Here is a 15,156-nt window from a genome sequence, read left to right on the forward strand (position 1 = left end):
GACAAACAATGTCTAAGTAAATAAATAAATAAAAATCAACCTTACACAAAATGCTAAATATAACAGTATGCCACATTTCAGTTTAAAAATGTGTTGACCAATATTGTTATTATATTATTATTATTATAAACTTTGGTCAACAAACTTAAGATATTCTCAAAACAATGCGACAAAGAAAATAAAACATAAGAAAAAAAACCCCAATGAAAATAAACACCTTGAAGAAAATAAATATCACTTCTTGGAAAATAAATGAATTAATAAATGTCGAGTTCATCTTTTGGCTTTTAAAATATTATTTTGTGTGCTTAATATTTAGGTGGTGAAAGAGATATCGCACCTGATTTCATAACAAGTTCCTCTTCATTTTCTTGACCTGTTTGGGAGTCGTCCCATTCTGTGGAAACTTTGTTCTCCATTTGGGGTTTTCCTGGGTCAAAAATGATTGAGTAGCGATCTCACTCTGAGCTCTCCTGTCTCTGGAGCACAAATATAGAAAAGCCTGCTTGATTTGCATGCACTTCTGAGCTCCAGAGACAGCATGCACCACAGTCATGTGAAACATTTGCGTGTCATAATATTTAGCACTTTTAAAGGACCAAACGCATTATGAAGATCATTAAATTTACTTGGACAGGCGCAGATCATTTTTCAATCCTGGAAAAACCCTGTCCATGTTTAGTAATTTCTCTCACTCTCAGGTGAAGCCCTGCCCACTGATAGATAAGCCCACACTGCGCACATGGATATTTACACATCGCAATATGCATGATATAGCAACATCTCTATCGGTTGACACTTTATATCTTCGCAACGATATATGGCGTCATATCGCCCAGCCCTAGTGTGTATGAGGGAAAGGAAAAGTGCATAAAAGGCTGTGGAATGTTGTTACAGCATTTTAAGAGCTGCTTATCAGAGTAGGCCATTTGGTCATTGTCTTAATATTTATAAGTGTAACCTGGTGTTGTTGCAGTTTAGTGTAAAACATGAACTGTAGAGCTAGAGAACCCTAAGATACTTAAAGACTCCATGAAATCACCTCACAAGCACAGTTACCTTTCCATTGTTAAATGGAATGTATTTCCTATTGAAACAGAAAATTTGGGTGGGAAATATAGAAGGGTTCACCCTTTCTTAAATAGTCAATAGGCTTTAGTTACATCACAACCAAGAACCATGGCTCCTTGCTAGAGGTATTAGGGGGAGGAACATTCTTGTTATAGAGGGCATTTGGTTGGACAAAGATCTGTTTAGTGCAATATGAATCATCAGTGTTTGTTGTATGGAAGTGAAACTTTTTGATTTGATGGGGTCTTTAAAGGTAACATATATTCCAGTTTAAGTGTTGTAGCTCAACCCTCTACAGACACATTGGAGAAAGAATCGCCATTGGCTAGTCAATTTTTAACGACGTAAGTGTAATACAACTGAAAATGATATTAAGCAAGCCAGAAAGTGCATCTTCACACACTCACTCACACACACACACACACACACACACACACACACACACACACACACACACACACACACACACACACACACATATATATATATATATTCCAATCAGCCACAACATTAAAACCACCTGCCTAATATTGTGTAGGTTCCCCTCGTGTATCTGAGTTACCATAGATGTTGTCAGTTCGAACCAGTCTGGCCACGCTCTGTTGACCCCTTTCATCAACATGACATTTCCATCCGCAGAACTGCCGCTCACTGTGCCACTCAACTGGCTGAGTGACTACAGACAGGTCTCATAAGCAACCAAATTAGCCTGGCTGGTAGGGAGGGAAGAGCAAAGTGGGGTAACCTCCTTGTGGTTGCGATTAGTGGTTCTCGCTCTCAATGGGGTGTGTGATAAGTTGTGCGCGGATCGCGGAGAGTAGCATGAGCCTCCACATGTGTAGTCTCCACGGGGTCATGCACAACGAGTCACGAGATAAGATGCACAAATTGATGGTTTCAGAAGCGGGGGCAACTGAGACTTGTCCTCCGCCACCCGGACTGAGGTAAGTAACTGCGCCACCACGAGGACCTACTAAAGTAGTATGAATTGGGCATTCCAAATTGGGAGAAAAGGGGATAAAAAATTATATTTGCATAATGGCCAAGCGAAGATTCCAAAAAGAAACATGGAGAAGATAACTGGCCATAAAGCAGTGTTTACGTAGAACTCCACCCACATGTCCATAACGCATAAGCAGAAGTTCATCCACCTAGAAAACTGGCCCCACCTCTTAAACTTTACAGCTCAAATAAAACATTTTTTTAACAAATATTTTACTGGAAAAATTATTAATTTTTTTTACTTCTTATAGGCCTAATTGCTTTAACAAAAATATGACCTACTCTGTTGTTTTTTTTTAAATTATTATCTTGCCTGCTAGGCTTCATTTTGAAGTGCTTTACTGTAAACTATGGGATGAGTTGGCACTGTTTTCTGTGGTAACTGATAGCAGGCAACAGTTAATGACTACAGATATTGTTCAGTGAATGCTAGTGTGCTATAAGTCACTTTAAATGAGAGGCATATGTAACATAAGTAATCAGTCCTCAGGAAGTAATAATCTCTCTCTCCCTCTGCCCACAGTGTGCCCGTCCACATGCAAGCACCGTGCCTGCACTAAAGATAACGAGTGCTGCCATGAGCAGTGTCTGGGAGGCTGTTCGGAGCGCGACTCACCAAGCAAATGTGTGGCCTGCCGCAATTACATGCACAATAACACCTGCGTGGACAAGTGCCCGGCTGGATTCTACACCTTCAAGGGTTGGCGCTGCGTTAACTTCAGCTTTTGCCAGGAGCTTCACAACAAGTGCAAGCAGGGCAAAGGTGACTGCCACGAGTACGTCATCCACAACAGTGCCTGCATTCCAGAGTGCCCTTCTGGGTACACTACTGTGAACTCCACTACGTAAGTAACCTACTACTAGTCTGGTCAATGCACAAACGCTACTGCACACATCCACAAGCATCCCTACGTCCCCAAGTGTCTTAAAGGCTACTTCAACAGCATTTTCTCTGTGCAAGAGCCTGAGAATGGATTCTAACGATACACATGTACGTCAGTGACCACATAAGCTAAATCATTTGCGTATGAAGTGTGACTTGTTAAGGGGAAACAAGTGTGCACTGTGCCTCATCTTAGATTGATGGGCTTACCATGAGCCATATGGTTTAATTGCTATAGTATGCCACTTAGTGAAATGTTTCTTTAATTTCTTCAAAGTTTAAGAACTCACATTACAAATCTGAGATTTTTGAATCTCTTTGAACTGTATTGCGTAGATTCTATGTCATATAGGTAAAAGGCATTTTGATTTTGGAAAAACGTTATTTTATGCCTGTTACAAGCTTGGAGAGCACTGAGGAATGTTCGAGGTTGTTCAGCTCAAGTGATCAGCTGTCTATTTTATGTATCATTCCTTCCTGTTTGTCTTGTTCAGTGAAGTGGAACTTGAGGTGAGAAAAAGGACTAAATGTAGATGGCTTAGACTGATCAGGACTGTTCTGACCTCAAACAACTGTCTGACCACACAAAGCATCATTTGTGAGAGAGCAAGAGCGACTGTGTATCAGGAAGGGAGCATTTATGTTAATGAGAGGAAGTGTGTGTTAGATTAGTTATGGGCCAGGATTGTCCAACAACTGACTTCAGTTGAACAATTAATGAGGTCCACTAGTTAATCTTTGTTTTTGTTTTTATCATTTGTAGTGGTGTTTCTTTAAAAGTGATGCATTTCTTGGAGAGGGCGGTTATATAGGGTGCGTGAACCTATTACACCCTCTTTGAGAAAGGTGCATGAACTTATTACACCCTCTTTGAGAAGGGTGCATGAACTTATTACACCCTCTTTGAGAAGGGTGCATGAACTTATTGCACCCTCTTTGAGAAGTTGATCCTTTAAATTCATCCCGTTTAAAGCACTGCCACTACAACTATCATATCAGTGCTTTTGTAACAAATCCACCACCAGACAGTTACTGTCAGACTTCAAATCACCTGCTGTGAGCAGTGTTCTTGTTATTATTGAAAATCAAGTCTTTGATTTTTGTGAGGACTTTGACAGTTTTTTGCAGTATATAGCAGTGTTTCCTGCACCGCTATTCAGCAGCAGCGCTCCGCCACAAAACAATGTTTTTTTTGTTGCATTGTTAGGGCTGAACGATCCAGCTAAATAAAATCTGTGATGTGATTTAATCAAACAGTCTACACGCAATGCTCGTGCGCAGATCTGTTCTTAGTGAGCACACGTGAGGTGGTTCTGTGCTTGCTCCACTAATTTCATCTCATGCACAGAATAACAGACGTGTTGCATTTCTTTCAGTTTGGTAACATGCGCTGACCATCAGGGCTGTAGCTTCTGCAACGCTTGTCATGTAGAGGGCAAAGCATTGCCTGTGGCTCATGTGAAATGCGCTTTACAATGACGAAATGAACATTGAGAAAATAATGAATAAATAAAAATACAATAAATAGCTAAATAAACATCACTACTTTATGTTCAGTATCAGTCAGTTGCTGGCCATTTAAATAAAGATAAATTTAAATTTAAATAAAGATAAATTTAAATACAATAAATAGTTAAATAAACATCAGTACTGTATGTTCAGTTTCAGTCAGTTGCTGACCATTTAAATAAAGAATACATAAAAATGCAATAAATAGCTAAATAAAAATCACTACTGTATGTTTAGAATCAGTCAATGGCTGACCATTTAAATTAAGAATAAATTAAAATTATAGCTAAATGAGCATCAGTACTGTATCTTCAGTATCAGTCAGTTGCTGACCATTTAAATAAAGAATCAATTCAAATAAAATAAATAGGTAAATAAACATCAGTAGTACTGTTTAGTATCAGTCAAATGCTGACTATTTTAATACTGCCAGTCAATTAGGGGCAGGTTGTAAAACAAGAAGCATTTACATCTGCCGAGTCAAGAGATAAACAGCGGCTGCAGTGTTACACCGTATTCTGCTAAACAAGTTCAAGGGAAACTTTCAACAGTGGAAAACCAGACTTTTAAATATTATATTTTGTAAGTGCAATGACTTGAATTGTTCGGATGAAGGGGGTACCAAACTGCGAATCCTGAACAAAACAGTTAGGTGAATACATGTTTACGCAGTAGCTTCCACTCAGTTGACAAGTAATGAAAGTAGCTACATGGTTAGCCATAAGCTCGTTGTCATGGAGAGTAATAGATGGACTTTATTTACTTTCCAGCATTGCGTCTCACCAACTACATAACAACGTAGCATGAAATCAACACTCAACAGACACAATCCACCACCGCATTGTTTGCTGAGCTTCAAAATGATGCATTGACAAACTATAGCTGGCTAACATAGCAAACAGATGTAATAAACATGAGTGAATTGGTTTTCAGGGACAGGGTTAATGTTATGTTAGTTGTAGCCACAACAGATTACCCTTTATTTGTGCAGCTAATTTTCTAACATTTGAATAATTAAAATAGCTTTAGTTGTTGCTTTTAGCTTATTCTTAAAAAAATTAATAAATTAGTGATTGTCTAAATTTTTCTACCCCCATGAGCTTGCATCCATTTGAGTTCTAAACTTTTGATTAAAATGACATTCGGACCACGGATTTGTTCATTTTATTAATTCACTGGGTTAGTAGTGTGGTGATTCCTAACACTTCAAAATTAATGTGTAGAGATGGCCGCTCATTCACTGAAAACACCATAATAATCATCATATGCACTCGTGTGTGTGTGTGTGTGTGTGTGTGAGTGAGTGAGTGAGATGACAGAAAGAAAGCAACACTCTATACAACTATGTATTTATTTAATTAAATCACAGCTTTATGGGGATTAATTATCACACTGGGCCATATAGCAAACTTCTTATCTGGAGGTGAGAATCTAAAACAAAGAAACTGCAAAATAAAAGCTAGATTTAAATGGACGCATGTATTTTTGCTTCAATTTTACATTTGTTGGGCACAAAATGTCCTGTAAATATGGGAACCCTGATAATATATGAAAAATGTTGCATTGTACATATTATTGTAATCAGTAAAACCATCAAACTCATCAAATAGCCAAGCTTTTAAAGAGTAGAATGCAACCAGCTTATTTGTTTTACTCACATACAAAATATTGCGTGTAATAGCTAAGTATATGTCTTTGACTTTTATGTTTCATGTGAACAGGTGTTGCTTAATTGCTTATAACTTAATGAAAAATAAACGGAACATAAAATATCATATACCATTACTTCGAGGAGGTGACTATCTTTCAAATGAGCCTACACACAAGGTAATCAGATGTAAAAATCATTAGATAATTGGCACAATGTACACAAAAAAGCACAATGTGCACACAGCATCTGGAAATGATGTCATCGGAAATTATGTGGCATCATGAAACGCTAAACCAATCGGATTGATTGGTGCAAAAGTCATCCATATTTGGGCAGAGAGACATGTGATTGGGGACTGTTACATATGGCCACCAGGAGATGGGTGAATCATTGAGTCAAATGGCTTTCATTCTGTGAAATCTCATTACTAAAATAATTTGTACATGCTATGCATACCTTTATTCATTGTTCTGTTTGCATGTGTAATTAGTTCTTATTTAGAATTATTAGGTTTTATTTGTTTGGAGAGGCTTCTGGATACTTTTAATTATTTTTGTAATGCTATAACTTTTGATTGCTTTATTGAATCAACACAAAATTGTACTCCGTTACAGTTGACATGATTGGGAACAAAGAAAAAGCAATTTTACAGAGCCACCTTTTATACACCCAGAGAAATATAATGTCAAATCAGAAAAATAAGAAAAAAGCTAAAAAATAAAAATACTTAGGCCCAAGTTTTTTTTTTTTTTTTCAGCAGTTTCTTCAGAGCCTCATAATTTGTCATAATTTATATCATTAAAAAAAATGAAAAGTTTTCTTTACAATGACACCAAGTACTTGACCCTCCTTGATTTTTTTTTTTTTTCTTCTCTTTTTTTATAAGCCTTTAATTTGGGGTATGCCACTGAAACAGAAAATCTTTAAAAACAAACTCTGAGCTTAAAGGTTTGAAATCTTGTCTCGAGAACCTTGTGTGTTGTGGTGCTTTGAAGGTGCTAAAGTGGCAGAAATTACACCGTTCAGCTTAAAAGCCACCTAATCATTTAGTTGTTCAGACAGCCCATCAACTAGTTGATTTTTGAAAATACGTAGTTTTGCACATCCCTAGTGTGTGTCTGTTTTAAAGCAGCACTGTTCTAGTGCAAGGCTTGGCAGTGCATTTGTGCCCATTTAAATAAGGTCATAGCTGGAAGGGGAGGACCGACACAGACCGCTAACCTCTATTTTATAGCCTCTTTCAGAACACAGTTTTGTGTTGTTTGTTTGTTTGTGGTAGAAATAAAGGATGACCAATGTCTACCAGCTTTATTCTCTCTCTGGCTATTTCGATGCAGACATGCGTCGCTATATGCGGATGGATGGACGATTGGCCACATAAATGTTGGGTTTTCCATATTTAATCTACAAAATGGTCAGTCTGATTCCAGACATCTCCTTGGTCCAGCTGCAGTCAGACACTAGCAAAATATCTCCAACAAAACAGCATAGCATAGAATCAAGATGTGATATTAAATATTATGCAACAGTTGTTCCAGTCTTTTAATTTGATTGAACAAGTGTCATTCCAAGAGTGCTGATTTTTTAGTATAACAGCACTGTTTTTTATCACTATGCTTGTCTGTGTTTGCAGTGTTCCACACTGGCTGTCAGTCTGAGCGTTGCTTGGCGATTTTCTTTAATGGAGCAAAATAAATAAATTATCATGTTATGTCTAAAATGTAAGTTACTCAATATTAACTTATTGTATATAGAACTGTTGTATAAAATCAATTGATCACAATCACAACTACGCTGGTGTACTGAATCATTATGGCTGTGATTAAGCTTCCTGCAGACGAATCCCAGCCATGCAAACATTCATTACAGCACCACTCTTGCTCATGTGATATTGCTTAAATATATCCGGTATACGTTAAAAGTGCAAAATACAAGCCCTGTCTAAATGAGAATGTAATGTAAAACTGAACAAATACTTAGATGCCCTTAAATGCCCTTAGACATGTGAATAATATATGTGAATAAAACATGCTGCACTTTCAGTTCTGCTGATAAGGTTGGAAAAATTGTAAATTAAAGCAGACAGTGTGCACTTTAACCCAGGAGTCACTACATCATATGTGTAGCATGTAAGAATACAGAGAAAAGCACAAGTGTGAGATGGAGGGGCTAAATGCAGCTGCACGCAGTCTGGAATCTGATGCTAAACCTCCAGCGGTGTTTTGTTATAGGATTTAAAGGAATAGGCTACTTTACCAAAAATGTACTCACCCTCATGACATTCCAAACCCCTACAACTTTCTTCCATGGAGCTCAAATCAATATGTTTTGCAGAATGTCTAAGCTGCTCTTGTACATGTATAACAAAGCAGGATGGTGATTGATTCCATCTTTCAAAAACCGAATGCCAATGTGTAATGAAACATGATAATGATAAATTATCACTTTTGTCAAGATCCTAAAATGATAAAAAGCACCAAAAAAGTTGTACATATGACTCATGGACTATATTCCTTGTGTCCTAAACCATATGATAACTTTTGAATGAGGAACAGACTATGGTGTTATTCACTGAAAATCTTTGCTGTCCCCATTCAAATCACAACACATGAGAATACTCTGTTGCATTCATAAAGCCAGCATTCTAAGATGGGGAGGAAACGTCATTAGTTTTTATGTGTATCATGACGCCATGTTTGAATTTGTACAAGCATAAATGAGATTTGAGACTTATGTCGGAATATAATTTTCTTTTTGTAAATAACAACAACATTTTGGTTTGGTCCTGCTACAAAGCTGTTATATGACTTCAGAAGACTTGTAATAGAGTAAATGATGACAGAATTTCCATTTGTGGGGGAATTATCCCTTTAATTTGCATGTTTTGCCAGATAGGACATTCAAGTGTCTTCAGTGGCCTTGTGTTTTCTTATTTATTTGTCTTTCAGTTCCTTTCTCTCTCTGTCTTTCTCTCTGATGGTACCCCCTTTTTGCCCCCACCAGTATGACGCCTGGGCTGGGCACTGTGGGAATTCAGATAGCAGACACACAAATCACAATTGCTGGACAGACACCACGGTGATCAGGCCTCTCTCCCTGTGCTGCCGCCCTTGGTTACGGTCTCTCCATGTTAGCTGGACTCTAATGATATATCAGGAGTTTCGACATCCCTGTCCCTTCTGTGTCCTCCTCTGCTCAGCTCTCCCTGTCTGTCAGCTGCTTAGACAGGGAGCGCCGTCTGGCCACTGACAGATAAATTACTCTGAGTTGCATCCTTGCAGCGGGAGAGAGGCAGCATACTGGACTCTCTGATATGTCTGCAATATGAATCTCACCCACACACCAGCTTTCTTTAAGATTAGCTGGATAAAGAACAGCACATTCTGTCCTTTTTGGAAGGTACTAGGTGTGTGCAAAACCACATATTTTCAGGGGGCCTGGGTAGCTCAGCGAGTTTTGACGCTGACTACCACCCCTGGAGTCACAAGTTCGAATCCAGAGTGTGCTGAGTGACTCCAGCCCGGTCTACTAGGCAACAAAATTGGCCCGTTTGCTTGGGAGGTTAGAGTCACATGGGGTAACCTCCTCGTGGTTGCGATTAGTGGTTCTCGCTCTCAATGGGGCGTGTGGCAAGTTGTGCATGGATCGCAGAGTGTAGAATGAGCCTCCACAGAGTCTCTGGGGTGTCGTGCACAGTGAGCCATGTGATAAGATGACTGGATTGACTTGTCCTCCGCCACCCGGATTGAGGCGAGTAACCGTGCCACCACAAGGACCTACTAAGTAGTGGGAGTTGGGCATTCCAAATTGGGAATAAAACCAATATTTAAAAAAAGAACAATTATTGTGGTCCACCACAAGTCTGATTCATCCTTTGGAGCAATTTCCAAATGCCAGAAGGTACTACGTTCATCTGTACAAACAATAGTACACAAGTTTAAACACCATGGGATCACGCAGTCATCATACTGCTCAGGAAGGAGACACATTCTGTCTCCTAGAGATGAGCGTAGTTTGGTACAAAACGTTTGGTGCAAGTCAGTCCCAGAGCAACAGCAAAGGACCTTGTGAAGATGCTGGACGAAACAGGCAGACAAGTGTCTATATCCACCGTAAAACAAGTCCTATACCGACATAACATGAAAGTCTGCTCAGCAAGGAAGAAGCCACTGCTCCAAAATCACCATAAAAAAGCCAGACTACAGTTTGCAAGTGAACATGGTTACAAAGATCATACATTTTGGAGAAATGTGCTCTGGTCTGATGAAACAAAAATGTAACTGTTATTCCATAATGACCATTGATATGCGTAAACGTGACCATATCACTCAGAAATTAAGGTCTTTAAATGGGTTGCCAGTGTGTTATAGAATTGATTTTAAGGTATTATTGTTTGTTTTTAAGTCACTAAATGGCCTGGCGCCTGTCTATCTGTCAGACCTACTAAGCGAATGTCAGATCAGATGTCTACGATCCGCAGATCAGAACATTCTGTCCTTTCCCAGATCAAGATTAAAGCTGAGAGGTGCCCGTGCATTTGCGATTGCTAGCCCTAAGTTATGGAACAGCCTACCTCTGTCTGTCAGATCTGCCACCTCACTAGATGATTTTAAATATAAGTTAAAGTCTTAATTTTTTACTTTGACTTTTAATTGATCATAATTTGACCATGTTAATATTTCTTATTTACTATCTTATTCTTATTTTTTATTTATTTTATTTTTTTGTTGATTTTGTTTTTTATTCTACTTGTTTTATTTTAAAACCTGGTTCTGTACAGCACTGTGGTTAACTTTTGTTGTGTTTATTTGTGCTTTATAAATAAATAAATTAAATGAAATTAAAATGATATGTTTGAAGGAAAAAGGGTGAGACTTGCAAGCTGAAGAACACTATCCCAACCATGAAATATGGGGGTGACAGCATCATGTTTTGGGGGTGTTTTGCTGCAGGAGAGACTGGTGCACTTCACAAAATAGATGACATCATGAGATAGGAAAATTATGTGGATATATTGAAGCAAAATCTCAAGACATCAGCAAGGAAGATAAAGCTCGGTCGCAAATGGGACTTCCAAATCAGAAACAAAATTTGCTTTTTTGCCAAGTATGCTTACATGTACAAAGCATTTGTCTTGGTGACAGAATCTTCCAGTGCACAAACAATACAGCAACAAAACAAAGATAATAATGCAAAAATAGAATAAAAATAAAAAGTGAATTGAAAATATGTATAGAAATACACAATAAGACAATATATGTGCATATATGTATTTATGTACAATATATGAATATAAATCTGTTATATACAGATGAAAGGGAATGTATGGTATGTAGGATAAATATAAATAGACTAAGCTGTGTATTGCACATAATTATTGCTCAATGGGACAGTTTTAACTGTTCATGAGATGGATAGCCTGAGGGAAAAAACTGTTCCTGTGCTTGGTGGTTCTTGTGCTCAGTGCTCTGTAGCACCGCCCAGAAGGCAACAGTTCAAAAAGGTAGTGGGCTGGGTGAGTGTGGTCCAGAGTGATTTTTCCAGCCCTTTTCCTCACTACGGAAGTATACAGTTCTTGAAGGGAGGGCAGGGCAAAACCAATAATCCTTTTGTAGTCTTCTGATGTCCAATTTCATAGTTGCACCAAACCAGAGAGTTACTGAAGTACAGAGGACAGACTCAATGACTGATGAGTAGAACTGTATCCACAGCGCCTGTGGTAGGTTGAACTTCCTCAGCTGGTGAAGGAAGTACAACTGCTGGGCCTTTTTATCATTGGAGTCAATGTGGGTGGTGAGATGGTAGTGCCCAGGAACTTGAATGACTCCACTGCTGTCACAGTGCTGTTTAGAATGGAGAATGGAGTCAATGCTAGGGTGTTCCTCCTAAATTACTCAATCATCTCCACTGTTTTAAATGTGTTGAGCTTCTGGTTGTTTTGACTGCACCAGTGAGTCAACTGTTCAACCTCCCTTCTGTATACAGATTCATCATCTTGGATGAGGCAAATGACCGTAGTGTTGTCTGCAAACTTCAGGAGCTTGACAGAGGGGCCCTTGGTGGTGCAGTCATTGATATACAGGGAGAAGAGTAGTGGGGAGAACACACATCCCTGGGGGGCATCAGTGCTGATTGTACATGTGCTGGAAGTGAATTTCCCCTGTCTCACTAGCTGCTGCCTGTCCATCAGAAAGCTGGTGATCCACTGACAGATAGACGTGAGAAAAGAGATTTGGTGTAATTTAGTCCAGAGTATTGCTGGGATGATGGTATTGAAAGCCAAACTGAAGTCCACAAAAAGGATCCTTCCATATGTCCCTGGTCTGTCCAGATGTTGCAGGATATGATGCAATCCCATGTTGACTGCATCATCCACAGACTTGTTTGCTCAATAAGCAAATTGAAGGGGATATAGAAAGGGTCCTGCAATTGTCCTTTGGGTGGGCCAAAACCAGATCTCTCAAATTATTTAATGACCACAGACTTCAGAGCGACGGGTCAGTAGTCATTAATCCTGTGATTTTGGGTTTCTGAAGCAGCAAGGAACTTCACACTGCTCCAGTGATCTATTTAAGATCAGTGTTAATTTGGGGGCCAGCTGGTTCGCACAGGATTTTAGACAAATGGGTGACTCTTTACTTTCTTTACTACAGGTTTAGCTGATTTTAGTTTCTGCCTGTAGGTTGGAAGATGATGAACCAGACAGTGATCAGAGAGTCCCAAAGCTGCTCTAGGGACAGAGCGATATGCATCCTTTAATGTTGTGTAGTAGTGATCTAGTATATTTCTGTCACTGGTGGGGCATATAATGTGCTGTCTGTATTTTGCCAGTTCACAGGAGAGGTTAGCTGTATTTAAATCTCCCAGAAAAATAATAAGTGGATCCGGGTTTTGTTCTGTGATGTGATCAGCCAGTTGTTGCAGCGCTCCATTCACACACGTGTGTGGAGGAATATAAACACTCACCAGAATAAATATGTAGAAAAATGAGTAAAAATCCTGCAGCGAGTAGAAAGGCTTACAGTTGATGAGCGCTTCCAGATTTTGACAGCTCATCTCCTTTAATGTTGTTACATCTGTACACCAACTTTTAATGATGTAAAAGCACTGCCTCTCCTTTTCCCCGTTAACTCAGCAATGCAATCCGCTCTGAACAGCTGAAGGCCCGGCAGATGTAACGTGCTGTCTGGAATGGCTTCATTTAGCCAGGTTTCTGTGAAGCACAATGCAGCAGAGTTTGAAAAGTCCTTGTTTGTGTGGGTAAGGTGATGTAGTTCGTCCTTTTTGTTAGGGAGAGAGTGGAGATTCGCTAGATGAATACTTGGCAGCGTTGTTCGAAAGCTGCATTGTTGAAGCTAGACCAGCATGCCGGCTCGCTTCCCTCGCTTGCATCTCAAGGTGCGCTTGAACAACACAGCTGCGCCTCTGACTAAAATGTCCAGCAAAGCATCCGAGTAGTCCAAAACCGGGAAACAATTGTCTGGTATGTGCTGCAGAATGTTCAGCAGTTTGTCCCTGGAAAAAATTACTAAACACAGGACAAACAAACAAAAATAACAAAAGAACTGGAGAGCTCCACACAGAGATTGCCATCTGTGGCAACATCTTTATATATATATTCAATGGATAAATATACAAATGGACAATTACCCCAAGCATGACCAAAGACAGGGAATTTCTATGATTAAGTGTCAGGAATTGTGATATACAAATATATTTGGCTAAGGTGCATGTAAACTTCTGACTTGAACTATAAATGTTACTTTTTACATTCTTCACATTGCATGTCTTAAAAGACGGCGAAAAGTTTACTCTGAATTGCTCTATGGCAGCAGAACACGAGGACAATTGGGTTTCAGACCGTACATGGAACTACAATTGTTTACAAGCGCAGTAAGGGAATTTAAGAATTTTCAAATGTTTATGTGTGTACAAGCAATTTTTGGAAAATGTTTGAAAATGGTAGTGTGGACGGAGAGCATTTAGAAAACAAAAACGCTTTTTCAAATGTATACAGATTAATGTGGATATAGCCTTAAAAAATGTTCCACTGTTTGCAAATGTATCCGGATGAATGTGGACGTAGCCTTATATTTTTCCACCGTTTTTAGTTTTATGATGTCATTAGCAATGCTTCCTGTGATTCTTGTGATTCTGTTCCATCGCAACAGAAGGAAAGAATCTCGCGTTTTTGAAGTTGGAATATTTTTGACTTGACAAATACAACACTTGTTACAAGATGTTAAAAAAGTATTGCAAGGTGCAAAGCAATGGACAGATACAGTGGGTACGGAAAGTATTCAGACCCCCTTAAATTTTTCACTCTTTGATATATTGCAGCCATTTGCTAAAATCATTTAAGTTCATTTTTTTTCCTCATTATTGTACACACAGCACCCCATATTGACAGAAAAACACAGAATTGTTGACATTTTTGCACATTTATTAAAAACCAAAAACTGAAATATCACATGGTCCTAAGTATTCAGACCCTTTGTTCAGTATTTAGTAGAAGCACCCTTTTGATCTAATACAGCCATGAGTCTTTTTGGGAAAGATGCAATAAGTTTTTCACATCTGGATTTGGGTATCCTCTGCCATTCCTCCTTGCAGATCCTCTCCAGTTCTGTCAGGTTGGAGGTAAGCGTTGGAGGACAGCCATTTTCAGGTCTCTCCAGAGATGCTCAATTGGGTTTAAGTCAGGGCTCTGGCTGGGCCATTCAAGAACAGTCACGGAGTTGTTGTGAAGTCACTCCTTCGTTAATTTAGCGGTGTGCTTAGGGTCATTGTCTTGTTGGAAGGTGAACCTTCGGCCCAGTCTGAGGTCCAGAGCCCTCTGGAGAAGGTTTTTGTCCAGGATATTCCTGTACTTGGCCGCATTCATCTTTCCCTCGATTGCAACCAGTCGTCCTGTCCCTGCAGCTGAAAAACACCCCCACAGCATGATGCTGCCACCACCATGCTTCACTGTGGAGACTGTATTGGACAGGTGATGAGCAGTGCCTGGTTTTCTCCACACATACCGCTTAGAATTAAGGCC

At 39.2% G+C, this 15,156-nt stretch overlaps 1 protein-coding gene across 1 annotated transcript in view; it reads left to right on the forward strand.

Moving 5' to 3' along the window:
• The first annotated feature begins 2,511 nt into the window (after nucleotides 1-2,511).
• The window catches only part of LOC127649506 (insulin receptor-like), a 50,079-nt gene continuing 37,434 nt past the window's right edge, over nucleotides 2,512-15,156 (forward strand). The window contains exon 1 of the mRNA XM_052134639.1: nucleotides 2,512-2,918. Within this exon, the coding sequence (XP_051990599.1) occupies nucleotides 2,527-2,918 (392 nt within the window). The 5' untranslated portion in view covers nucleotides 2,512-2,526. The remainder of the gene's footprint in view (nucleotides 2,919-15,156) is intronic.

This window comes from Xyrauchen texanus, chromosome 9, assembly GCF_025860055.1.
Source record: "Xyrauchen texanus isolate HMW12.3.18 chromosome 9, RBS_HiC_50CHRs, whole genome shotgun sequence".
Taxonomy (NCBI): domain Eukaryota; kingdom Metazoa; phylum Chordata; class Actinopteri; order Cypriniformes; family Catostomidae; genus Xyrauchen; species Xyrauchen texanus.